This window comes from Melanerpes formicivorus, unplaced genomic scaffold (genome assembly GCF_026170545.1).
Source record: "Melanerpes formicivorus ecotype bairdi unplaced genomic scaffold, bMelFor1.0.p_v2 SCAF_8, whole genome shotgun sequence".
NCBI classification, from domain to species: domain Eukaryota; kingdom Metazoa; phylum Chordata; class Aves; order Piciformes; family Picidae; genus Melanerpes; species Melanerpes formicivorus.
Window position 1 is genome coordinate 27,853,039 of NW_027142360.1, and position 24,862 is coordinate 27,877,900.

Below are 24,862 nucleotides of genomic sequence, written 5' to 3' on the forward strand. Positions count from 1 at the left end.
GAGGCTCAGCAGCCTCCTGCTGAACAACTTCTGCCTCAGCTCCACTCTGACCCTGCTCTGCCTCAGCTCCAAACCATTCCCCCTGGGCCTGGCTCCAGACCCCCTCAGCAAAAGTTTTGCATCAGGAGAAGTGTGGCCAGCAGGTCGAGGGAGGTGATCCTCCCCCTCTACTCAGCCCTGGTGAGACCCCACCTGGAGTACTGTGTCCAGTTCTGGAGCCCCTATTACAAGAGGGATGTGGAGGTGCTGGAACGTGTCCAGAGAAGGGCCACGAGGATGATCAGAGGGCTGGAGCACCTCTCCTGTGAGGACAGACTGAAGGAGTTGGGGCTGTTCAGTCTGCAGAAGAGAAGGCTCCAAGGTGACCTAATTGTCGCCTTCCAGTATCTGAAGGGGGCTACAGGAAGGCTGGGGAGGGACTGCTCAGGATATCAGGTAGTGATAGGACTGGGGGGAATGGAATGAAGCTGGAGGTGGGGAGATTCAGTCTGGAGGTGAGGAGGAGGTTCTTCACCATGAGAGTGGTGAAACCCTGGAATGGGTTGTCCAGGGAGGTGGTCGAGGCCCCGTCCCTGGAGGTGTTTAAGCCCAGGCTGGATGAGGCTCTGTCCAGCCTGATCTAGTGTGGGGTGTCCCTGCCCATGGCAGGGGGGTTGGAACTAGATGATCCTTGTGGTCCCTTCCAACCCTGAATGAAACTATGAAACTATGAAACTATGAAACTATGAAAGTCTCTCTGCAGCCTTCCTGCAGGCTCCCTTCAGGTGCTGGCAGCAGCTCTGAGCTGCCCCTGGAGCCTTCTCCTCTGCAGGCTGCACAGCCCCAGCTCCCTCAGCCTGTGCTCAGGGCAGAGCTGCTCCAGCCCTTGGAGCATCTCTGTGGCCTCCTCTGGGCTCTCTCAGCAGCTCTGTGTCCTTCTCCTGCTGGGGACCCCAGAGCTGGAGGCAGGGCTGGAGGTGAGGTCTGAGCAGAGCCCAGGGGCAGGATCCCCTCTGCTGCCCACCCTGCTCTGGCTGCAGCCCAGCACACAGCTGCCTGAGGGCTGCATTGTTCAGTTGATTCCAAACCAATTCAGTTCACTTGTGGGGATCAAACCCAGCTCCTCACAACACAGTGCTTTAGAGGGGACAATTTCCCACCAGGAATAGAAAGAGAACTAAGTGGGAGGCAGTGGTGCTATATAAAGGTGTGAGGAGTGACTGGCAGCCATATGAGCATGACTTTGTGCTGCTTGATGAGCACAAGAAAGCCTCTTTGGGTGAAAAACAAGCAATACAGGCAAGGCAAGGTTACACCTTGGAGCATGGAGTGCTTTGGGCAAGGGGCCTGCTCCTGGGGCCACAGGGAGCTGCTCCCCTGGGAACAGAGGTGGTTGGTGATGCTGAGGAGAGCAAACCTGAAGGTGGAAATGATTGCAGGTGCTTGCTAGCAGCTGCCTGCAGCCCTGCTGCTCTCTGGCAGTGACAAGGGGCAAATGTGGAAAGATGCAGGCACCTGAAAGCCTTCCTGTGCACAACACCTGCCAGAGTGTGACTGACAGAGCTGTCCCCTCCTGCCACTGCTGGGTGGAACCTGGGGATGAATGCAGGGCATCACTCCAGGGTTATGCAAACCCCTCAGGTCCCAGGAAAGCTGCTCCTGCTGAGTCCCACCAGGGGCTGAGGGGAGCTGGCAGTCCTGCCTGCACCTGAGGAGTGGCAGAATGGGGTTTGATGGCAGATGGCTCTTCAGTCATGAGAGAGAGACAGGAGATCCCCCAGCTCACCCCTGCAGTCTGACAAGTCCCAAGCAGAAACAAAGCTTTCAAATGATTAGGAAACCCAAGGCCCCAAAACAACTAACCACAGGAATGCCTCAGCCAGGGCTGGGGGGGAGCCACCAGCACTTGCAGGGAACCTAAGCTCACTTCCTGAGATGTATAGAAGCTCCAGAGGGAATTTTGCACTAGAGATTGGATTCTCTGGCTTGGCTTAGGAGATCAGAGCAGAGAATGACTGTGACTCCCCCCAGCTCCCCCTCCCAGCCTGCCCCATTCCTCAGGCAGGGTCCCTGCACCAGGAGTTACCAGAAATAAGCCCAGATGGAGGAGCAGAAGGACAAAGTGCTCCTTGCACCCACAGATGAGACAGCTAAGAGGCAGAGAAGCAGCCAGGTACATCCTCTGAGTTGCTTGGCTTGGCAGAGGAAGAGATCCATAAATACAGTGACTAAGAAAGCTGCCATCACCAACAGGACACCTCCTGCTCGCCCAGGGACAGCCAAGATGGTGTTCAGTGTGAAGGGACAACAGAGAGGTGCCTCAACCCCCAGCACAGGCAGCTCCCTGTGAAGGGTGCAGCCCAAAGGCAGCTCTTCCTCTGCCCCCAAACAGCCCCTGGCAGCATCTCAGCAGGCCAATGCATTTGCTCTGTGTTCCACTTCAGGTCACAGCACAGAGAACAGACATCTGTCCCCCTGCTCAATCATCTCCTCAGTGTGCTGAGGACAGAGCAACATCCCCATGCTCATCCCCCTGAGGAGCTCCTCTGCAGCTGACACTCCCTGCTGCTGGCCTGCTCCTGCCCTACCTTCAAGCTGGTTTAGAGGAGGAGGAGGACACCCTGCAGCAACTCCTACTCTCAACGTTTTGGCCTTAAAGTGTCTACTGCTGCTCTTCAGATGACAAGCTTTGGCAGCTGAGGCTCTCACCTAAAAATCACAGCACCACAGAGCGTGAGGGGTTGGAAGGGACCTCCAGAGATCAAGTCCAACCCCCCTGCCAAAGCAGCAGCACCTAGACCAGGTCACACAGAGCACATCCAGCTGGCTCTGCAAAGTCTCCAGAGCAGGAGGCTCCACAGCCTCTCTGGGCAGCCTGCTGCAGGGCTCAGCAGCCTCACACCAAAGAACTTTCTCCTCATGCTGGGATGGAACCTCCTGGGTGCCAGCTGGTACCTGTTGGTCCTTGTCCTGCCACTGGGCACCACCACACAGAGCCAACCTAAGCCTCCCCTGGTGTAGCCTGAGGACCTCTTGTCCTATTGCTAGATACTAGGGAGAAGAGGCCAACACCAGCCTCACTCCAACCTCCTCTCAGGGAGCTGTAGAGAGCAATCCTCAGCCTCCTCCTTAGGCTTCTCCTCTCCAGGCTAACCAACTGCACAGAACATGAAGGCCAGTCTGGCTTTTGAAGGCTTTTGTATGGAGGGAAGGAATGATTGCTGTGTGTCTGGGATCCACTCAAGAGGTGGCTGTGGTGGCACTCAATGCACTGCACACAGATCAGCTGCTGGAACACTCTTCACTCACCAGCAGCCCAACTTTCAGTGCCTCTCAGTAAAGCTTGGCAGTTCATTTGCTTTGCTTTCAGCAAACAGCTCCAAAGAGAGGCATCCTGAGGGCACTAATTTCTTCCTTGCAAATGCAGGAGCACTTCTGTCACTCTGATCTGCCTGGGTGCCACCATGCTCAGAAGAAAACAACCACAAAGGGGATGAGTCATGAGACCCTGGAAGATCACAGAGGAAGGTTTTGAAACACCAGGAGGGAGAATGCTGCTCCCCAGGCAGCTCCTACCCCAGCTGCAGAAGGGAAACAGCCGTGCCACGAGCTCGGCTCGGTCCAGTGCCTCGTTGAAATCTAACAGGAAAGCTGAGGAGAGCTTCAGAGCAAGGACAAGAGAGGGACAGGCAGCCTCTGCAGACTGCATGTGGAGCTAGAGCTGAGTAACTCTGATGGGACCTGACAGATTGGAGGGTTAAAGGGACACTGAACCCTGGAGGCCTCGTTCCTCCAGCCCTTGAAAGCGATGAAGTCTGACTGGAAAAGTCAAGTTGATTTGGATTATTCTGCTCCTGCCAGGGTGGGTTTTCCTTCCCCCCCCTTTGTTGTGGTGCCCAAAATGCAATCCACCCTGCACTTTGCTCACTGCTGCTGCCAGCCCAGCCCTGGAGCCCAAGCTGTCCCTGCTGCTCACGTGAAACAGGCTGGAGAGAGTCACATATAAGGACAAGGAATAACAAAGGTCCAAGCCCTTAACTCTCAGCTTTTCTTTTTGCCCTTTTAAAGGCAAAGCACAGGCTTGAAGACAGCAAAAGAGTTGCAGGCAGAAAGTGAGTAAATGTGCATTCAGCAGCATCCTAGGTAAGGAATATTGCAGCACATGAGAAAGCAGTGGGAGAGCAGCCAGAAATGAAGGTGGGATCCAACACACAGCTCACAGAGTGGCTCAGGCTGGAAGAGACCTTAGAGATCATCTCCTCCAACCTCCCCACCACCTCTCAGCACCTCTCTTCCTCAGTTCTGACAAGTCCAGGGTTAAACACACATTGTCAGACATGCAAGCAGCAGCTGTGGCAGAGCTCCTTCACCTGCCACTGAGTGATGTCCAGCTCTGGCCCGAGAGGTAACTGAAGCTGCAGAGGAACCAGAGGGGACAGAGCAAGGGACTGAATGTGCACTGCATTAGTGAGCAGGGCAGCAGGCAGGCTGGGCTGGAGCTCAGGCTGGCTTACCAGTGTCAGACCTTTCACACCTCTGCCCACAGCCAGAAGCTGTGTTTGACTTTCCTCTCCACAGTCCCCTCAAGCAGCACAGCCCTGCAGATCAAGCTGAAGTCACTCAGATCTGCAAACCCTACTTTACAAGTACTCAGTCAGCACAGACCATGCTGCACCAGCTTGCTGTGTTCCAAAGGGGCACTAAAAGGAGACACAAAAGGCAGACTCAAACCCTTCAGGTGAAGCAGGAGGATTCCAGGGCATTCCAAGTCCCACCTGCAGCCCTCACACACAATGCTGAAGTGTTTCCCGAAGTGCTGTGCTGGCAGTCAGCTGTCAGGAAGGCAGCTCAGGTAGCACAGCCCAGAGTGACAACTGAATTCACAACTACATCATTCCAGGGGAGAATCACAGGACCTGGGCTGGAACCACATCCTCTTTAGGGCCCCCCCAGTCCAAACCATTCTGTAATTCCATGAGGTAAAATACAGGAGCTGCTAAGTTTGTGGGTTTGGAGCAACAGCTCTATAAAGCCTGGCTGTACACTGCAGGAGCTGAACCTGCAGCAACACAAAGCAAGAGATGGATATTAAACCCTCAGGGCTGTCTTTGGGCAGCCCTCAAATCTTTTCAGACCCTGCCTAAGAGCTCCTTAGCTGAAATGTCAAAAGCTGTCACAGGTTCACAGCATGGGAGGGGCTGGAAGGGGCCTCTGGAGATCACCCAGTCCAACCCCTGTGCCAGAGCAGGGCACACAGGAACACATCCAGGTGGGGCTGGAAAGGCACCAGAGCAGGAGGCTCCACAACCTCTCTGGCCAGCCTGCTCCAGGCTCCAGCAGCCTCACACCAAAGAAGTTTCTCCTCATGTTGAGGTGGAACCTCCTGGGTTCCAGTTTGGGCCCACTGCCCCTCATCCTAGCCCAGGGCACCCCCAAAAAGAGCCTGGCCCCTTCTGCTTGCCCCCCACCCCTCAGAGGTTTACAGGCACAGCTCAGATCCCCTCCCAGTCTTCTCTTCTCCACAGCCCCAGGGCTCTCAGCCTTTCCTCCTCAGCCAGATGTGATGACACTGGCAGCAAGGTCTCCAATCTCCCATCTTGTCTCACTTGTTCTCCAAAGCTCTTTTTCATTCAGTCCTCCATAACACATCACCCACACAATACTCTTCATCCTTTCTTCGAGGCCCTTCACATACCCCCTCAGCTCTTTCTGCCCATCAGGACTCTTTCTACACCTTGCCCTTGGCTAAAGCTCACATCTTCCATGTACCTGTTCCACTTCCTTGTCACTGTGCTCCTCAGCATCCCTTTCTCTTGCTTTCCAAGTGACTGCTCAGCCAACCTCCTCCTCCTCAGACACCATCAGCAGAGACAATCACAAACCTCGGCCCTGGAAGTCCCGAAATCCCTGCTCGGTGCCGAGAAAACTTTCTGCACCTCACCGAACTGCAGCAGCAGCCCAGCTCCAAGCTCTTGAGCACCCCCTAAGCCGCATCTCCTCCTCGCACAGCTGTTCGGAGGAGCAGCGAGCAGCCCGCGGGCGGCGGCACTGCCCCGGGACGGCCCCGGCACGGCCCCGCAGCAGAGCTGCTCTCCCACTTTCTCACGTCGTCTCCCCAGCTCTAAACCAAATCAGTTCTGTGGTTCGATGAACAGTGGAAGTGCACTGAGTGGAGCACAGAGGCGCCCCGCGCAGCTTGCTGTCCCAGCACGTCCTGCTTCGTGAGCCAGGCAGCTGGTGCTGGACGCAGTAACAATCTCACACGGAATCAGGGAAGGGGTTGGGTCGGAAAGGACCTCAAAGCTCATCCAGTTCCCACCCTCTGCCGTGGGCAGGGACACCTCCCAGGTTGCTCAAGGCCTCATCCAGCCTGGCCTTCAACACCTCCAGGGAGGAGGCAGCCACAGCCTCCCTGTGCCAGAGCCTCTCCACCCTCCCTGGAAAGAATTTCTTCCTAATTTCCAGTCTAAATCTGCCCTCTCCCAGCTTCAATCCATTCCCCCTCATCACATCCCCACAAGTCCTTGCCCAAAGTCCTATCCCCTGTTTGAGGGGCAGTCGCTGAGGATGAGGTCGGTGGCTTCGCTTGCCGCCTGTGTGCCCTCTGTGACTTCCAACACCTCCTCTGTCCCCGGCCCCGGCCGGCAGCAGTCCGCTCGCACTGCGGTGTGCTTCCCCCCAGCACATCCCAGCTCACACACGACATCCTCCCAGGGCAGAAACGACTCCCAGCCTCTTCCTCAAGCGGAGTAAAGAAAGGAAGCGACCGATCTAGCAGATGGGTGAAGGAAAGCCCCAGCAGGACAGCGCTGTGCAGCCACAGGAACAAATAAACGAGCGCAACTCCCTCCGAGGCAGGGAAGTTCTGGATCGTTTTAACCCAGGATTTGCCTCGCAGCTCTTTTAGCCAGGGGAGGGGGAGGAAAGGTGAGGACAGCACTGAAGTAGGCCAGTCGAAGCTGGAGAGGCTGAAGGCTTTCCAGCACCCCTGCCCCTGCGGGAGGGCTCTGCTGTAGCCCCGGAGCAACGGCGGAGCTCAGCCGCTGACAAAGTCCGCCAGCCCCGCCGAGCCGGACGGAGCAGGAACTCAAAGCCCGGGGCTGCCTTTCCTGCCGCAGCCCCCGGCGGAGCCTCCTGGCAGGTTCCACCCGCCGCCAGCCCAGCCCCGCCGAAGGGACCCCGTCCGCGGCCGGACACGCGGGAGCGGCCACGGGGGCAGGGCGCGCAGGGTCAGCGCCGCGCACCGCCGGGGCCGGGAGGGGACCCCGGGGCAGGGCTGCGCTCGGGGCAGGAGCGGGGTGCGAGGCTGCTCCCCCGCTCCCTCCTGCCGGGACGCAGCTCCCGGCCCCGCCGCGGCGGTAGGGCAGAGCTGGGCGCAGCCGCCCGGAGCGGCCGGGACGAGAATCGCCACAGCGGCTGCGGCTCCCGCTCCCGTCCCGCGCCGGCACCTCCCCTGCGGTCCCCCGGCCCCGCTGCACCCGCGCCCTGCCGGGCACCACGGGCTGAGGCTCGGCTGTGCGGCCGCAGGGACGTGCGGGCTGCCCGCTTGCCAGCGGCTGGCCGGGCGGAAGGGAACAGCCGCTCCTCAAACTTTGTCCGGGCACTCACCAGCGGAGCTCATGGTGCTCCCCACGCGCCGCGCCGTCCTCCCTCTCGTCCCTTACGCCACGGCCCCTCTGAGGGCCGAGGAGAAGGAGCCCATTGTTCCCCCGCGCCGCCCGCCAGCAGCAGCCTTGCCCACCGCCCGCCGCCGCATAACGCCCCGCGGCTGGCGGCAGACTGAGCGCCGGCAGCCGCTGCCCACAGCCCCGCCGCCGCCCGGCAGCGCCCCCTGCTGGCCCCGGGACGACCCTGCTCCCTCCTGCCCACCCGTCCGACCGACCAACCAGCCCCGCCCGGAGCGCGGCCGGAAGTGCCTCTCGCGGTGCATCCTGGGGGCTGTAGTGTCCGGGCCGCGCCGGGCAGGGCAGGGCGGCGAGGCGGCGGCGGCGGCGCCGCGGCGGACTCCGTTTCCCAGAGTGCCCACAGGGGGTGGCATGGCGGAGAAGGATGACACCGGAGTTTGACGAAGAAGTGGTGTTTGAGGTGGGCGCGGGGGCGACCCGGGGCGGGTTGGGCCCGTGTCTCTCCGCCCCTCGCCGGGGCGTTGCGCCGCGGCCCCCGGGGGCGGCGTGCGCCGGGCGGGCCGAGGTGACCGGCGGGCGCGGGGCGGGCGCGGGGCCCGGCCGGGGGCAGCGTCTGCCGCGGGCGGGAGCCGGCGGGACCGGCGCGCCGGGGCGGCGCTCGGCGGGAGCGGCGCGGGGTGTCCCGCAGCATCCCCGCGTGGCCGCCGGCGCCGGCGGGAGAGCGCGCGGGGCCGCCGGCGGGAGAGCGCGCGGGGCCGGGCCGGGGCCGCCGGAGCCTCCGCCGTGCGAGGGGCGATCCCTTTGTGCGCCGGCTCGCCCGGGCTGCCCGCCTGCGCCGGCGGGCGTTGCGCTCACGGTGCGCGGCCGCGGGAGGGCCGTGCCGGGCGCCGCTCCCGCCGGGGCCCTCGGCAGCCAGGAGGGGCTGAGCGGCGGCGAAAGCGACCGGCCGGGGGTCGGCACGGCCTGCGGGGGCCGCGGCAGCAAGCAGGGGGCGGGGGGAGGGGGCCTGGCGCCGCTCTGTGCTGCAGGCTGAGCAAGGGCAGCAAATCCGCCGGGCAGCAAATAGGCTCTGCCTCTGCATCGGGGTGAGGCGGCTGCAGGGTGCCCCCAGCCCGCCCCGGAGGGTGCCCGCAGCCCGCCCCGCAGGGTGCCTCTAGCCCGCCCCGCAGGGTGCTCCCAGCCCGCCCCGCAGGGTGCCCGCAGCCCGCCCGGGAGGGTGCCCCCAGCCCGCCCCGCAGGGTGCCCCCAGCCCGCCCGGGAGGGTGCCCCCAGCCCGCCCCGCAGGGTGCCCGCAGCCCGCCCGGGAGGGTGCCCCCAGCCCGCCCCGCAGGGTGCCCCCAGCCCGCCCGGGAGGGTGCCCCCAGCCCGCCCCGCAGGGTTCCCCCAGCCCGCCCCGCAGGGTTCCCCCAGCCCGCCCCGCAGGGTGCCCGCAGCCCGCTCTGGAGGGTTCCCCCAGCCCGCCCCGCAGGGTGCCCCCAGCACACACTCCCCTGTGTGCTCAGCACTGGGCGTCCCTTGGCTCCCAGGCGCTGGTGTTGCTCGCAGGACTGGCGTGGGACCGCCGGCTCTGCGGCGCGGCTTGTGGCCTGGCGTGGCTGGGGCAGACCCAAACCCAGCCCTGGTCTGCAGGCCAGTGACAACGTGGGGCCAGCCGGGGCGGCTGGCTTGAGCTGGCTCACAGGTGGCTCCCAGGCCATGAGCATCATGCCCGGTGTGCAGGGAGGAGTTTGCTGGGGATGAGCTTTCCTCCTGCTCTGCTCTGCACCTCCTGCTTGCCTCTGGCCCTCCAGGGGCTCCCTTACCATCCCTCTGAGGGCTGCTTTCCCCTTGCTGTGACTGCTGTGCCTGCTGGGCTGAGCAGAGCTTTGTGTGCTTCGTGCTGCCAGTGGGGTGAGGTTTGTTGTGTCGTTCAGTCAGTTCCCAGTCCCCCTCCTCAGCTGGCAGGGGGGTCAGCAGTTGCTGTTCAGCCCCACATGCAGACTGAGACCTCTCATTAGGTAATGAGGCTACAGCACCATCTTGACCTTATTTCAACCACTGGCTAAATGCATCTGCTGCAGTTCAGCCTCAACATCAGGCCACTCTGCAGCTGGTCAGTGTGGTTTGCATCCTTGGTCAAGGCACACCTGGGTGTGCAGCTGTGCAGAGAAAGCTGCCAGAGGGAAGTGCTGTCTTTGCCATCCTCAGTGGCACTGCTGTAACAGCAATGAGGCTTCTGCTTTCACCAGGGAGCTCCTGCTAGGAGGAAGGATTCTTCTCCCCACAGCTGTGCAGGAGCTACCTGTGCATGGCTTTGGTCTGTCCCAGAGCTTTGTGTTCATCCATGGCCAGCCTTGAGCCCTAGCAATAGAGCAAGTCAAGCCTGGCCAGACCTGTCACCAGGCTGCACAGAGGGAGCTGAGCTGGTGACACCCCCTGTGCCACACTCCCACCCCCTCAGATCCTGAAGGGGCTTTTCACACACAGCACTTGAAGTGCAAAGCTTTGTGCAAGATGCAGTAACTGCTTTAGTGGCCCCAAGCATCCCTGTGCTCAGTGCTCTGGTGCTAGGGGACAGAGCTCTCCTTGCTCAGGCACTGCTTTGGGCCACACAAGAGCCTCACACCCTTCCTACAACCAGCTTTGTCTGGCAGTGGCTGGTTCAGGACTAATGGGAGGGCAGTTCAAGGAGTGTCACAGATTGCATCAGGGTGGAAGTGACCCTCAAAGGTCATCCTGCCCAACCCTCTGTAGTCAGCAGGGACACCCCCAATTAGATCACAGCTACAGCAAGGCTGAACCTGAGTGTCCCCAGGGATGGAGCCTCAGCCACCTCCCTGGGCAGCCTGTGCCAGTGTCTCCCCAGCCTCCCTGTGCAGAGCTCCCTCCTGATGCCCAACCTCACTCTGCCCTGCTCCAGTTCCAAACCACTGCCCCTGGGCCTATCCCCACAGCCCCTCCTGAGCAGTCCCTCCCCAGCTGCCTGCAGCTCCCCTGCAGACCCTGAGATGCAGCTCTGAGCTCTCCCTGGAGCCTTCTCCTCTCCATGCTGAGCAGCCCCAGCTCTCAGCCTGTTCTGATAGGGAAGCTCCTCCAGCCCTCTGGTCATCCTGGTGGCCTCAGCCCAGCAGTTTGATCTGACTGTGAGCTAACCTGGCCAAGACAGGAGGGAAAGCCACCAGTGTGTCACTGTGCTGCTGCAGAGGGCTCAGTTCCTGCTCCCACCTCACCCTCTGGCTGTGTGAATCAGTGTTCCAAGCTGGTGCTGCAGCTTTCCTCTGCACCTGCCAGTCAGGGCAGATTAAATTGGCCATGCAGCCTGGGGAGATCTCTGCTGCAGAGTGCTGTGCACCATGGAGGCACCTGGCAGTGATGGACACTCTTAGGTACCTTGCTTCTCAGCAGCCTGCTAAGAGGCAGGGGAGCATAGGCTGTGCTGCTTCTCATCCCAGGAGCAGGAGGCAGGTGGTGCTGAGGAGGTTGAAGCTGTGACAAGAGCTGTCCTAGGCTGTGGAGGCCAAGTCAGCTCATCAGGCACTGCTGGAGAGCAGCAGTGTGCCTGGCCAGGCAGAGGGGAGGATTCCCTGGGCTGTGTGTGGTGTGAGCCCACACTGCCCTCCTGGTTTGTGATGCAGAGTCTGAGGACAGGAGCTCATGGTGACCCACAGTGATGTTAAGCTCTGATGGTAGGAAGGTGTTCAGGTTCTCCCCAGGATCACAGCTGCCTGGGCTGGAAGAGCCCTCTGAGGGCATCCAGTGCCACCAGCAGCCCAGCTCACTGTGCACTCCTGCTGAGCTCTTTGCCAGCCAGGCTCCCCAGCTCCCTCTCCACAGGGCTGCTCTCCAGCCAGGTGCATCCCAGTCTCAGCTGCACTGCTGGCTTCTGGCTTCCCATTGCAGGGCCCTGCACCTGTCCCCCTTGAGCCTCACAAGGGCCTTGCTAGCCCCCTCCTGCAGCCTCCCTTCTGGAGTGGCAGCCTCCCCCTGGGGGGGTCCAGCCCCAGATTAATGGCTGCAGAGTGGCTCTCAGAGCCTGCCTCTCAGGCAGAGGGGAGGCCAAGGTCTGTGCTGCTGTGCCAGCAGCAGAGCAAACTGGAAGGCTCCTTTGCTGCCTGGAAGCCATTGTCTGATCTTAGCCCTGTCAGCACCTGGCACTCTCTCAGAGGGGGCACAGGAGGAGTGGTTACAGGCAGCAGAGTACGACCCAGGCTTTTAAATGCTGCTGCTTGGGAAGCATTAGTGGCTGCCTGTGAGATGGATGTGCAATAACTCCCGCAGGCAGGATCTGTTTAAAAGCCTCCAGCAGTCTGCCAGCCTCCTCTCCCTGCCCCCAGCCTCAGGCCACATTAGTCAGGAGCCCGAAGTTCCAGCCCATGCCCGCGGGAAAATGCTACTGTGCAGGGGCAGAGGGACAGCCAGACTGACTGCTGCTCCTCATCCTCGGCGTGGGGCACCCTGGAGGGACCGGCAGGAGGAAGGAGGGAGGTGGATGAGATCCTGTCAGGTGCATGGCAGCAGCAGCACCGAGAGAGATGGAACAGCCTCGTCCGGGAGACCAAGACTGCGCTGTCTGTGAGTGCCGGCGCCGTGCCGGGGGCAGGGGCGCAGCTCCCTCTGCTCTGCTCTGCTCTGCTCTGCTCTGCTCTGCTCTGCTCTGCTCTGCTCTGCTCAGCTCTGCTCAGCTCTGCTCAGCTCTGCTCAGCTCTGCTCAGCTCTGCTCAGCTCTGCTCAGCTCTGCTCAGCTCTGCTCAGCTCTGCTCTGCTCTGCTCTGCTCTGCTCTGCTCTGCTCTGCTCTGCTCTGCTCTGCTCTGCTCTGCTCTGCTCTGCTCCTCTGCTCAGCTCAGCTCAGCTCAGCTCAGCTCTGCTCAGCTCAGCTCAGCTCAGCTCAGCTCAGCTCTGCTCTGCTCTGCTCTGCTCTGCTCTGCTCTGCTCAGCTCTGGCTGCAGACAGCCCTGCAGCACTGCTCTCACTCTGCCAGAAGTGTTCCACTTATATAGATACTGGTTTTTAGCTGGAGGCTCCTGCCCGGGTGGTGTCTGGAGGCTCCTGCCTGGGTGGTGTCTGGAGGCTCCTGCCCGGGGGGTGTCTGATGGCTCCTGCCCCGGGGGGGGTGTCTGGAGGCTCCTGCCCCGGGGGGTGTCTGGAGGCTCCTGCCCCGGGGGGTGTCTGGAGGCTCCTGCCCGGGGGGGTGTCTGGAGGCTCCTGCCCGGGGGGGTGTCTGGAGGCTCCTGCCCGGGGGGTGTCTGGAGGCTCTTGCCCCGGGGGGGTATTTAAGCCCCCACAGCGTTTTGGGGCACATTGCAAAGCTCAGCTTCGGAAAACCATCTGCAGGTTTTACAGAGGAGGTCTCTGAGCCTCTTCTTTTGTGCAGTGGCCCTTAAGTGCTCCTCTTAAGGTTCCTCTGCTGGTCAGCTGTGATGGGCAGCAGGGCAGGGGGGGCAGCAGGGCAGGGGGGGCAGCAGGGCAGGGAGGGCAGCAGGGCAGGGGGGGCAGCAGGGCAGGGAGGGCAGCAGGGCAGGGGGGGCAGCAGGGCAGGGGGGGCAGCAGGGCAGGGGGGGCAGCAGGGCAGGGAGGGCAGCAGGGCAGGGGGGGCAGCAGGGCAGGGGGGGCAGCAGGGCAGCAGGGCAGGGAGGGGCAGCAGGGCAGGGGGGGCAGCAGGGCAGGAGGGGCAGCAGGGCAGGGGGGGCAGCAGGGCAGCAGGGCAGGGGGGGCAGCAGGGCAGGGAGGGCAGCAGGGCAGGGGGGGGCAGCAGGGCAGGGGGTCACAGGCAGTGGTTGGTGTCGCGGTGTGGAGCCCTGGAGCCTGTGCTGAGGGATCCTGAGTCACTGGCTCCATGGTGCCTCAGCACAGCCCAGCCCAGCCCGGGTGTGGCCTGGATCCCCTGCTGCTGCTGCAAGCAGGCTCTGCAGTCTGCATCCGATCTGGGGTGGCCGAGGTTTGCCTCAGCATGCTCCCACCCTGCCTCCCACTCCCCAGCAGTGGCTGTGCTTGCAGGCCTGCAGCAGCTGTGAGCAAGTGAGTAGCAGCTCTCAGCAAGGAGCTCTCCCCTGGGGCTAGGCACCAGCCCTGCCCCACAGCAGCAGGCAGTGCTGGGCACCTTTGGTTACCTCCTGATGTTGGGCTGCAGTCTGGTTGGCGTTGGTTTGAGCTTGGTTTAGCTTGGCAGACTCAGAGCTGCAGCCGTGGTGCTGAGTCCTAGGTGCTGGTCTGCTCTGGCCAGGCCAGTGCTGCATGGCAAGGGGCACTGAACCAAGCCCTGGGGAGGGCTGAAGGAGCAAAAGGAAGTCAGTGGATTGCGTTCAGAGTGAGACTCAGCCTCTGCCAGCATGGCAGAGGGAGAGGTGTGGTTAGACATCTGGCTGTGGGTCTGGACAGGCTCAGGGAGCTCTCTGCACCTCCCTCTGCACCCAGGGATTGGTGTGGCAGGGGAGGATTGACTGTCCTGGCCCTGGGGGCCTGCCTGCATCTGTGCCCTGCTCTGCCTGCTTGCAGCTGGGTGGCCTTGCAGTGCCACTGGGTGGCTGTGCAGTGCCAGTGGGTGGCTGTGCAGTGCCACTGGGTGGCTGTGCAGTGCCAGTGGTGACTGTGCAGTGCCACTGGGTGGCTGTGCAGTGCCACTGGGTGGCTGTGCAGTGCCACTGGGTGGCTGTGCAGTGCCACTGGGTGGCTGTGCAGTGCCACAGGGTGGCTGTGCAGTGCCAGTGGGTGACTGTGCAGTGCCAGTGGGTGGCTGTGCAGTGCCACAGGGTGGCTGTGCAGTGCCAGTGGTGACTGTGCAGTGCCAGTGGGTGACTGTGCAGTGCCAGTGGGTGGCTGTGCAGTGCCACTGGGTGGCTGTGCAGTGCCAGTGGGTGGCTGTGCAGTGCCACTGGGTGGCTGTGCAGTGCCAGTGGGTGGCTGTGCAGTGCCAGTGGTGACTCTGCAGTGCCAGTGGTGACTGTGCAGTGCCAGTGGGTGGCTGTGCAGTGCCAGTGGGTGGCTGTGCAGTGCCAGTGGTGACTGTGCAGTGCCACTGGGTGGCTGTGCAGTGCCAGTGGGTGGCTGTGCAGTGCCACTGGGTGGCTGTGCAGTGCCACTGGGTGGCTGTGCAGTGCCACTGGGTGGCTGTGCAGTGCCAGTGGGTGACTGTGGAGTGCCAGTGGTGACTGTGCAGTGCCAGTGGGTGGCTGTGCAGTGCCAGTGGGTGCAGTGAGTTGCAGAGCCCTAGAAGTGAGTGCTGCTTCCTTCCCCCAGCCCTCTGCCAGGCTGCAGTGAGCTGCCAGGGGTGAGCCTGCTGCTGGGTGCCTCAGGTGCTCTGCCTGCCTTGCCCCACTGCTCAGCAAGGTTCTCCACAGGCAGTGTGTGCAGGGCACAGCAGCAGTGGCAGTTGGGCTGCTGCCCCTCCTGCCTCCCCTCTGCACCCCAGCAGTGCCTCTCCAGCCCTGGCTGCCCCTGGCTGGGTGAGCTCACAGGGGGCCTTAGCAGAGGCCACTCAGCAGCCATGTCAGAGGTCAGCACAGCCCTGAGCCCCCTCCTGGTGCCCCCCTTGCTGTGGGGCCTGTTCCCAGCCCTGGCTGTTAGGAGTGACACAACAGGCAGCTGGCTCATGGCAATCCCCTCCTGCCTCAGACAGCTAGGCAGAGGCAAACCTGGCTGCCAGACACGAGCAAGAGTGACTTGTGGTGGTCACCCAGGCCCAGAGTCAGGGAATGGTTTGGGTTGGAAGGGACCCTGAGCACCATCCAGTTCCTGCCCCCCTGCCACGGGGGCCAGCTTGCTCAGGGCCTCATCCAGCCTGGCCTTCAGCACCTCCAGGGAGGGGGCAGCCACAGCCTCCCTGGGCAGCCTGTGCCAGAGGCTGCCAAGCATTTCTCCAGGCTCAGTCTGCCCCCTTCCAGCTCCAAGCCATTGCCACTGCTCCTGAGCACCCTTGCAGCACAGGAGTCTTTCCTGATCTCCTGTCCCTGCCCTGTGCAGCCTGAGGTTATGAAGGTGATGGCCAGATAAGGTCAGGGGGATGGACAGCTCTGCCAGGAGCCTCGGGTTCCAGCCTGGAGTGAGCCTCCAGGCAGGTTCTGGGGGAGAGTTCTGTGTTCACCCCCTGCTGGCTCTGGCTGAGGACAGCTCTGGCTGGGTTTGCCCCAGACCTCCATGCTGGAGCCTCTAGTGTGGAGGTGTTGAGGCCTTGCCAGGTGTGCTGGCAGTGCAGAGCCTGGCCCTGCATGGAGCCCAGCTGGAGGAGCCAAGGTGCTGCACAGCCACTCCTGTCCCAGGCTCTCTCCTGGCATCACCAAGCAGCCTGGGGAGTGGCTTAAAGAAGAGCAGCAGGCTCCTCTTTGCTTTGCCCCTCAGACCCAGCCCTGCCTTGCAGCCCCTCCAGAGCAGCACTCTGCTGCCTGAGAGCTGGGGAAGTGCTCAGCCCTGGAGGGAGGCTGCTGGGCCAAGAGAGGGAATGGAGCTGTCCCACTGGGAAAGTCCCAGGAGGAAATGAGTCAGTAACAGCCCTGGGCACTGCCCCTGCTCTGTGGCTGAGAGCTGCTCTGTGCTTGAGTTTCAGGGCATGACTGGGCACTGAATCTCTGCTGAGTGACTCCTCAGGGGGTGCAAAGGGTGTCCTAGCATGGTGCAGAGGATGTCCTAGCATGGTGCAAAGGGTGTCCTAGCATGGTGCAGAGGGTGTCCTAGCATGGTGCAAAGGGTGTCCTAGCATGGTGCAGAGGATGTCCTAGCATGGTGCAAAGGATGTCCTAGCATGGTGCAGAGGATGTCCTAGCATGGTGCAGAGGATGTCCTAGCATGGTGCAGAGGGTGTCCTAGCATGGTGCAGAGGATGTCCTAGCATGGTGCAGAGGATGTCCTAGCATGGTGCAGAGGATGTCCTAGCATGGTGCAGAGGATGTCCTAGCATGGTGCAAAGGATGTCCTAGCATGGTGCAGAGGATGTCCTAGCATGGTGCAGAGGATGTCCTAGCATGGTGCAGAGGGTGTCCTAGCATGGTGCAGAGGATGTCCTAGCATGGTGCAGAGGATGTCCTAGCATGGTGCAGAGGATGTCCTAGCATGGTGCAGAGGATGTCCTAGCATGGTGCAGAGGATGTCCTAGCATGGTGCAAAGGATGTCCTAGCATGGTGCAGAGGATGTCCTAGCATGGTGCAGAGGATGTCCTAGCATGGTGCAGAGGATATCCTAGCATGGTGCAGAGGATGTCCTAGCATGGTGCAGAGGATGTCCTAGCATGGTGCAGAGGATGTCCTAGCATGCTCAAAGAGTGGGAACAGCACAGAGCTACAGATTGCACTGGGCTGGAAGGGACCCTCCAAGGTCTTCTTCTCCAAGCCCCTGCAGGCAGCAGGGACAGCTCCAGCTGGAGCAGGCTGCACAGGGACACAGCCAGGCTGAGCCTGGATGTCTGCAGGGCTGGAGCCTCAGCCACCTCCCCGGGCAGCCTGTGCCAGTGTCTCCCCAGCCTCACCCTCCTGATGTCCAACCTCCCTCTGCCCTGCTCCAGTTCCCAACCACTGCCCCTGGGCCTATCCCCACAGTCCCTCCCCAGCTGCCTGCAGCTGCCCTGCAGGTACAATGCTGCTGTTTCTCTGCAGCCTTCTCCTCTCCAGGCTGAGCAGCCCCAGCTCCCCCAGCCTGGCTTCAGAGCAGAGGTTCTGCAGGCCTCTGAGCATCTCTGCTCCATCAGGCCCATGCCTGTGTAGTGTTGGGGCTCCCTCCCTTCCTGGCTGTGTGGGTGCTGCTGGGCAGCAGGGAGGGTTTGTAACCTCTGTCCCCCTTCTCCTTTCAGAACTCCCCTCTGTACCAGTACCTGCAGGACCTGGGGCACACAGACTTCGAAGCATGCTCCTCCGTGTCGCAGAGGGCAGAGCTGTGTGCAGCAGCAGGGAGCCAGAAGGAGAGAGCTGTGCATGCTGCCCACACAGTGAGTCCTCTCCTCTTCCTCAACCTTCATCCTCCCAAGGGGCAGCCACATCACTACACCTGCAGGCAAAGCCAGAGGGGAAAGCCAGAATCTCTTACTGTGCTTCACAAGCTGACAGGAGAGTGCTGTGGGCAGGCAGCAGGGGAGGTGTGGGCAGGCAGCAGGGGAGGTGTGGGCAGGCAGCAGGGGAGGTGTGGGCAGGCAGCAGCAGGGGAGGTGTGGGCAGGCAGCAGGGGAGGTGTGGGCAGGCAGCAGGGGAGATGTGGGCAGGCAGCTGCTGGAGGTGTGGGCAGGCAGCTGCTGGAGGTGTGGGCAGGCAGCAGGGGAGGTGTGGGCAGGCAGCAGGGGAGGTGTGGGCAGGCAGCAGCTGGAGGTGTGGGCAGGCAGCAGGGGAGGTGAGGGCAGGCAGCAGCTGGAGGTGTGGGCAGGCAGCAGGGGAGGTGTGGGCAGGCAGCAGCTGGAGGTGTGGGCAGGCAGCAGCAGGAGGTGTGGGCAGGCAGCAGGGGAGGTGTGGGCAGGCAGCAGCTGGAGGTGTGGGCAGGCAGCAGGGGAGGTGTGGGCAGGCAGCAGGGGAGGTGTGGGCAGGCAGCAGGGGAGGTGTGGGCAGGCAGCAGCTGGAGGTGTGGGCAGGCAGCAGGGGAGGTGTGGGCAGGCAGCAGGGGAGGTGTGGGCAGGCAGCAGGGGAGGTGCAGCAGCAGGGGAGGTGTGGGCAGGCAGCAGGGGAGGTGTGGGCAGGCAGCAGGGGAGGTGTGGGCAGGCAGCTGCTGGAGGTGTGGGCAGGCAGCAGGGGAGGTGTGGGCAGGCAGCAGGGGAGGTGTGGGCAGGCAGCAGCTGGAGGTGTGGGCAGGCAGCAGGGGAGGTGTGGGCAGGCAGCAGGGGAGGTGTGGGCAGGCAGCAGCTGGAGGTGTGGGCAGGCAGCAGGGGAGGTGAGGGCAGGCAGCAGCTGGAGGTGTGGGCAGGCAGCAGGGGAGGTGTGGGCAGGCAGCAGGGGAGGTGTGGGCAGGCAGCAGCAGGGGAGGTGTGGGCAGGCAGCAGGGGAGGTGTGGGCAGGCAGCAGCAGGGGAGGTGTGGGCAGGCAGCAGCTGGAGGTGTGGGCAGGCAGCAGGGGAGGTGTGGGCAGGCAGCAGGAGGTGTGGGCAGGCAGCAGGGGAGGTGTGGGCAGGCAGCAGCTGGAGGTGAGGGCAGGCAGCAGCAGGGGAGGTGTGGGCAGGCAGCAGCTGGAGGTGAGGGCAGGCAGCAGGGGAGGTGTGGGCAGGCAGCAGCTGGAGGTGTGGGCAGGCAGCAGCAGGGGAGGTGTGGGCAGGCAGCAGGGGAGGTGTGGGCAGGCAGCAGGGGAGGTGTGGGCAGGCAGCAGGAGGTGTGGGCAGGCAGCAGGGGAGGTGTGGGCAGGCAGCAGCTGGAGGTGTGGGCAGGCAGCAGGGGAGGTGTGGGCAGGCAGCAGCTGGAGGTGTGGGCAGGCAGCAGGGGAGGTGTGGGCAGGCAGCAGGGGAGGTGTGGGCAGGCAGCAGGGGAGGTGTGGGCAGGCAGCAGGGGAGGTGTGGGCAGGCAGCAGGGGAGGTGCAGCAGCAGGGGAGGGAGACCTGTGAGGGCTGTGGGTCTGCCATGCTTTGTGCTTGCTGGAAGCTGCCTGCTGGGCCAGGACCTGGGGCTTGGTAAGGAGGCAGTGTGGGCACAGGTGGCCACCAGCACCCTGGGCTGGAGCAGCAGTGCTGTGGCCAGCAGCAGCAGAGGTTGTCCTGTGCTGGGGGCACTGCTGGGGCTGCACCTGCAGCCCTGCCTTCAGTTCTGGGCCCCTTCTCCCAGGCAGGTCATGAAGGTGGTGCAGTGTGTCCAGGGGGTGGCAGTGAAGCTGGTGAAGGGTCTGGAGGACTTGAGGAGAGGCTGAGGGGCCTGGAGGGCCTGGAGACCAGGAGGCTGAGGGGAGATCTTCTCCCTCTCCACAGCACACTGACAGGAAGTTGGAGCCAGGTGGGGGCTGAGGTCTCTTGTCCTGAGTGATGTGACACAAGGACTCAGCCTCCAGTTGCCCCAGGGGAGGTTTGGTTTGGCCATGAGGAACAATTTCTGCCCCTTGAGGGTTGTGCAGGCCTGGCCCAAGCTGCCCTGGGCAGTGGTGGAGTCCCCATCCAAAGCCATGGGGATGTGGTGCTGAGGGTCATGCTTTGGTGGTGGCCTGGCAGAGCTGGGTTAAGAGGAGGAGGCTCCAGGGGCACCTCAGAGCTGCTGCCAGGAGCTGAGGGGATCCTGCAGGAAGGCTGCAGAGAGACTTTGGCTGAGGGGGTCTGGAGCCAGGCCCAGGGGGAATGGTTTGGAGCTGAGGCAGAGCAGGGTCAGAGTGGAGCTGAGGCAGAGCAGGGTCAGAGTGGAGCTGAGGCAGAGCAGGGTCAGAGTGGAGCTGAGGCAGAGCAGGGTCAGAGTGGAGCTGAGGCAGAGCAGGGTCAGAGTGGAGCTGAGGCAGAGCAGGGTCAGAGTGGAGCTGAGGCAGAAGTTGTTCTGTTTGTTTAATTCCCAGTGCCCCCAGACCAGAGTTAGGGAATGTTGGGTTTATTTTGCACCACTTTAGAAGGCTTTTGGAGCTGCTCTGGTTTGTGACCACCACTCCCCTCCCAGCTCCTCTCAGTGTCCCTGAGCAGCACCCAAGTGCAGTCACTGGGATTGTTCCACAGTCTGCAGCGTTGTGGCCTGCTGGGAGAGCTCCTGAGGAGCCCCAGGGATGTTTGTGAGCTGGGAAGAGCTGCCACTGCCCAACCTGTGCTGCTGCTTCGCCTCTCCACTGCCCTAGAAACACTTCCCCTGGGTGTAGCTGTGCAGTTCTAGCTGTGCACAGGGCTGAGACACCCCTGGAGAGGAGCTGGAGTTAGGTTACTTCAGTGCAGCAGGGCAGGGCAGGGAGAGGCAGGGGAAGCACAGGGGCTGCTCTGGGAGCCTCTGAGGGTGAGCTTCATGCACTGGCAGCTTCTGGGGGTCCTCTCCTTACAGCCACTCCTCCCTGCCTCTGCTCACCACTTCCCCAGAGCAATGCCAGGCAGGGAGAGGCTGCTCCTCTCCTGGTCACTCACTGCTGGCCATTTCATTTCCCTGCTGGGTTTTGATCCTTGGGGCAGGAGAAGCTCTTTTGTAGGTGATCTGTAGCCTGCTGATACCCAACTGATTGTGGCTCCTCTGAGCAGTGCAGCTCAGCCCCTGCTGCCCCAGCCAGCTGGGGTCACTGAGAGCTTTCTCTCAGGGTTTGTGTGCAGGCAGAGGGGCAGGAAGCAGATGTTGCCTCGGTGTCCTCTGGTGCTGGGCCAGGCAGCCCAGCTGGTGCCCTGCTCTGAGCTAACAAGGAAGGCAGATGCAGGGAGCCCTGAGCTGCCTCTTGCTGCCTGCTTGGCTCTGCCTGGGCTTTTAACTGGAGTGATTTCTGTCCCCTGCAGCAAGGCATCCTGTCAAAACTAGCTGAGCTCCTCAGGAGCTGGCTTCCTTTTCCACACTGCAAGAGAAATGAGGACATCCTCCACCGCCTGGTGAGTGAGCACTTTGGGGCTCTTCATTCCCTTCCCTCATCCCCCAACCCTCCTCTCCTCTCTTCCTCATCCTCTGAGCACCACCTCTGGGCTGTTGGCTTGGCTTTGGCTCCCAGCTTTGCTTAGTCTTAGGTCATGTTGGTCCTGGTTTGCAGTGCTGCCGTGCCAGGCAAACTGGGCACACCAACCCAGGCACAATGTCATCAGCCAGGCTGAAGATTCAGCTTCTCCCTACCCAGCTCTGCAGCCTGTCCAGGTCTGGCAGCACAGGATGACACAGGATGAGTCAGGAGGGCAGAGTTTCCTCCTCACCATAGTCCTGAAACAAATGTTTTCCATTAGCAGCAGAGTGCAAGTTATCTGAAGTGATAGCAGTGTGAGGGGGCTGGGGCTGTGCAGCCTGGAGAGGAGAAGGCTCCAGGGAGACCTCAGAGCAGCCTCCCAGTGCCTGAAGGGCTCCAGGAGAGCTGGGGAGGGACTTTGGACAAGGGCTGGGAGTGGCAGGACAAAGGACAATGGATTGAAGCTGGAGGAGGGCAGATTGGGACTGGAGATGAGGAAGAGATTCTTTAGAGTGAGGGAGGGGAGACTCTGGCACAGGCTGCCCAGGGAGGCTGTGGCTGTGCCCTCCCTGGAGGTGCCCATGGCCAGGCTGGGTGAGGCCCTGAGCAGCCTGGGCTGGGGGCAGGTGTCTCTGCCCCTGGCAGGGGCCTGGAGCTGGCTGAGCTCTAAGGTCCCTTCCAACCCAACCCCTCTGTGACTGTGTGGATCTGTCTCTCCACGTTGTGTCCATTGATGTCATCCATCATGCCCTGACTCCCACAAAGTGTTTGCTGTGTGTCCAGGACCAGCCCTGGGCATCACCTGTGGCACAGGGCAGCTGCTGTGGCTGCCTGGCTCAGCCCAGGGGGCCGGTGTGAGCCCCCAGGAGGGCAGGCTGGGGAGGTGTCAGTGCTCAGCAGGAGCTGTGTGCTGTGTCTGAAGGGCTGCTGCAGGCTGGGGCAGTGCCTGGGGCTGTGCCTGGGGCTCTCCTGGGCAGGGGCTCTGCTCACAGCCCCCGGGAGGGCAGGCTGGGGAGGTGTCAGTGCTCAGCAGGAGCTGTGTGGTGTGTCTGAAGGGCTGCTGCAGGCCGGGGCAGTGCCTGGGGCTCTCCTGGGGCTCTCCTGGGGCTCTCCTGGCTGCCAGGGCAGTGCCTGGGGCTCTCCTGGGGCTCTCCTGGGGCTCTCCTGGCCGCCGGGGCAGTGCCTGGGGCTCTCCTGGGGCTCTCCTGGCCGCCAGGGCAGTGCCTGGGGCAGTGCCTGGGGCAGTGCCTGGGGCTGTGCCTGGGGCAGTGCCTGGGGCTGTGCCTGGGGCTCTCCTGGCCGCCGGGGCAGTGCCTGGGGCTGTGCCTGGGGCAGTGCCTGGGGCAGTGCCTGGGGCTCTCCTGGGGCTCTCCTGGCCGCCAGGGCAGTGCCTGGGGCAGTGCCTGGGGCAGTGCCTGGGGCTCTCCTGGGGCTCTCCTGGCCGCCAGGGCAGTGCCTGGGGCAGTGCCTGGGGCTGTGCCTGGGGCTGTGCCTGGGGCAGTGCCTGGGGCTGTGCCTGGGGCTCTCCTGGCCGCCGGGGCAGTGCCTGGGGCTGTGCCTGGGGCTCTCCTGGGGCTCTCCTGGGGCTCTCCTGGCCGCCGGGGCAGTGCCTGGGGCAGTGCCTGGGGCTGTGCCTGGGGCTGTGCCTGGGGCAGTGCCTGGGGCTGTGCCTGGGGCTCTCCTGGCCGCCGGGGCAGTGCCTGGGGCTGTGCCTGGGGCAGTGCCTGGGGCTGTGCCTGGGGCAGTGCCTGGGGCAGTGCCTGGGGCTGTGCCTGGGGCAGTGCCTGGGGCTCTCCTGGGGCTCTCCTGGGGCTCTCCTGGGGCTCTCCTGGGGCTCTCCTGGCCGCCGGGGCAGTGCCTGGGGCTGTGCCTGGGGCAGTGCCTGGGGCTGTGCCTGGGGCTCGCCTGGGGCAGTGCCTGGGGCTGTGCCTGGGGCTGTGCCTGGGGCTCTCCTGGCCGCCGGGGCAGTGCCTGGGGCTCTCCTGGGGCTCTCCTGGCCGCCAGGGCAGTGCCTGGGGCAGTGCCTGGGGCTGTGCCTGGGGCTGTGCCTGGGGCAGTGCCTGGGGCTGTGCCTGGGGCTCTCCTGGCCGCCGGGGCAGTGCCTGGGGCTGTGCCTGGGGCAGTGCCTGGGGCTGTGCCTGGGGCAGTGCCTGGGGCAGTGCCTGGGGCTGTGCCTGGGGCAGTGCCTGGGGCTCTCCTGGGGCTCTCCTGGGGCTCTCCTGGGGCTCTCCTGGGGCTCTCCTGGCCGCCGGGGCAGTGCCTGGGGCTGTGCCTGGGGCAGTGCCTGGGGCTGTGCCTGGGGCTCGCCTGGGGCAGTGCCTGGGGCTGTGCCTGGGGCTGTGCCTGGGGCAGTGCCTGGGGCTGTGCCTGGGGCTGTGCCTGGGGCTCTCCTGGCCGCCGGGGCAGTGCCTGGGGCTGTGCCTGGGGCAGTGCCTGGGGCAGTGCCTGGGGCTCTCCTGGGGCTCTCCTGGCCGCCAGGGCAGTGCCTGGGGCAGTGCCTGGGGCAGTGCCTGGGGCTCTCCTGGGGCTCTCCTGGCCGCCAGGGCAGTGCCTGGGGCAGTGCCTGGGGCTGTGCCTGGGGCTGTGCCTGGGGCAGTGCCTGGGGCTGTGCCTGGGGCTCTCCTGGCCGCCGGGGCAGTGCCTGGGGCTGTGCCTGGGGCTGTGCCTGGGGCAGTGCCTGGGGCTGTGCCTGGGGCTCTCCTGGCCGCCGGGGCAGTGCCTGGGGCTGTGCCTGGGGCTGTGCCTGGGGCTCTCCTGGGGCTCTCCTGGCCACCAGGGCTGTGCCTGGGGCTGTGCCTGGGGCTCTCCTGGGGCTCTCCTGGGGCTCTCCTGGCCGCCGGGGCAGTGCCTGGGGCTGTGCCTGGGGCAGTGCCTGGGGCAGTGCCTGGGGCTGTGCCTGGGGCAGTGCCTGGGGCTGTGCCTGGGGCTCTCCTGGGGCTCTCCTGGGGCTCTCCTGGCCGCTGGGGCAGTGCCTGGGGCTCTCCTGGGGCTCTCCTGGCCGCCAGCTCTGCTCACAGCTGCTGTTTGCTCCCTCTGCTTCTCTCCGGCCAGGACCTGGGCTTCCGGGCGGACACGCTCCGCGCCATCCTGCACCAGGAAGTGCTGCTGCAGGAGGATGTGGAGCTGATGGAGTTCCTTGACCCCAGCATCCTGGCTGCAGGGCAGTGCAAGCTCCAGGACAGCAGGCAGCTGCCGACGCTCCGCTCCCTGGCGGCTCCCAACGTCTGGTACCGTGCAGAGCGCCTCCGCGGCCCCAGGCCTCCCTCCCCGGGAGGGGAGCTGCTGCCCCAAGCAGCCTCCTCCTCCCCCAGGCCCTGGGGGGCTTTGCTCCTCTGCCCCTCAGATGATTTGTGCCAGCCTGGGGTTTCACTCAGGAGTTTGCTGGGAGGAGTGGGGTTCAGCCTGAGGCAGCTGTGGACCCTGCTGGGGGCTGAGAGGAGGAACTCACCTGGCTGGAGAGCTGCTCAGCCTCCAGGGCCACGGTCTTGATTGACCCAGCAGTTCCCAAAGCTATCCACTGGTGATACTGATTGATTCATCAGTTCCCAAAGCTATCCACTGGTGATATTGATTAATTCATCAGTTCCCAAAGCTATCCACTGGTGATACTGATTGATTCATCAGTCTCTAAAGCTATCCAGGGGTGATACTGATTGATTGATTGATTGATCCATCACTCTCCAAAGCTATCCAGTGGTGATACTGATTGATTCATCACTCTCCAAAGCTATCCAGTGGTGATTTTGATTGATTGAATGATCCATCACTCTCCAAAGCTATCCACTGGTGATATTGATTAATT

At 63.2% G+C, this 24,862-nt stretch overlaps 2 protein-coding genes across 3 annotated transcripts in view; one reads left to right on the forward strand and one right to left on the reverse strand.

Annotated features, from left to right (window-relative positions):
- The window catches only part of FGD6 (FYVE, RhoGEF and PH domain containing 6), a 71,313-nt gene extending 63,558 nt beyond the window's left edge, over window positions 1-7,755 (reverse strand). The window contains exon 1 of the mRNA XM_068142853.1: window positions 7,588-7,755. Within this exon, the coding sequence (XP_067998954.1) occupies window positions 7,588-7,600 (13 nt within the window). The 5' untranslated portion in view covers window positions 7,601-7,755. The remainder of the gene's footprint in view (window positions 1-7,587) is intronic.
- Window positions 7,756-7,945: 190 nt separating this feature from the next.
- VEZT (vezatin, adherens junctions transmembrane protein) overlaps window positions 7,946-24,862 on the forward strand; it is a 40,152-nt gene continuing 23,235 nt past the window's right edge. For both annotated transcript variants that reach the window (XM_068142857.1, XM_068142859.1), the window contains exons 1-4: window positions 7,946-8,064; window positions 17,358-17,492; window positions 20,909-20,998; window positions 24,112-24,287. In XM_068142857.1, coding sequence (XP_067998958.1) covers window positions 8,029-8,064; window positions 17,358-17,492; window positions 20,909-20,998; window positions 24,112-24,287 — 437 coding nt within the window. In that variant the 5' untranslated portion in view covers window positions 7,946-8,028. The remainder of the gene's footprint in view (window positions 8,065-17,357; window positions 17,493-20,908; window positions 20,999-24,111; window positions 24,288-24,862) is intronic.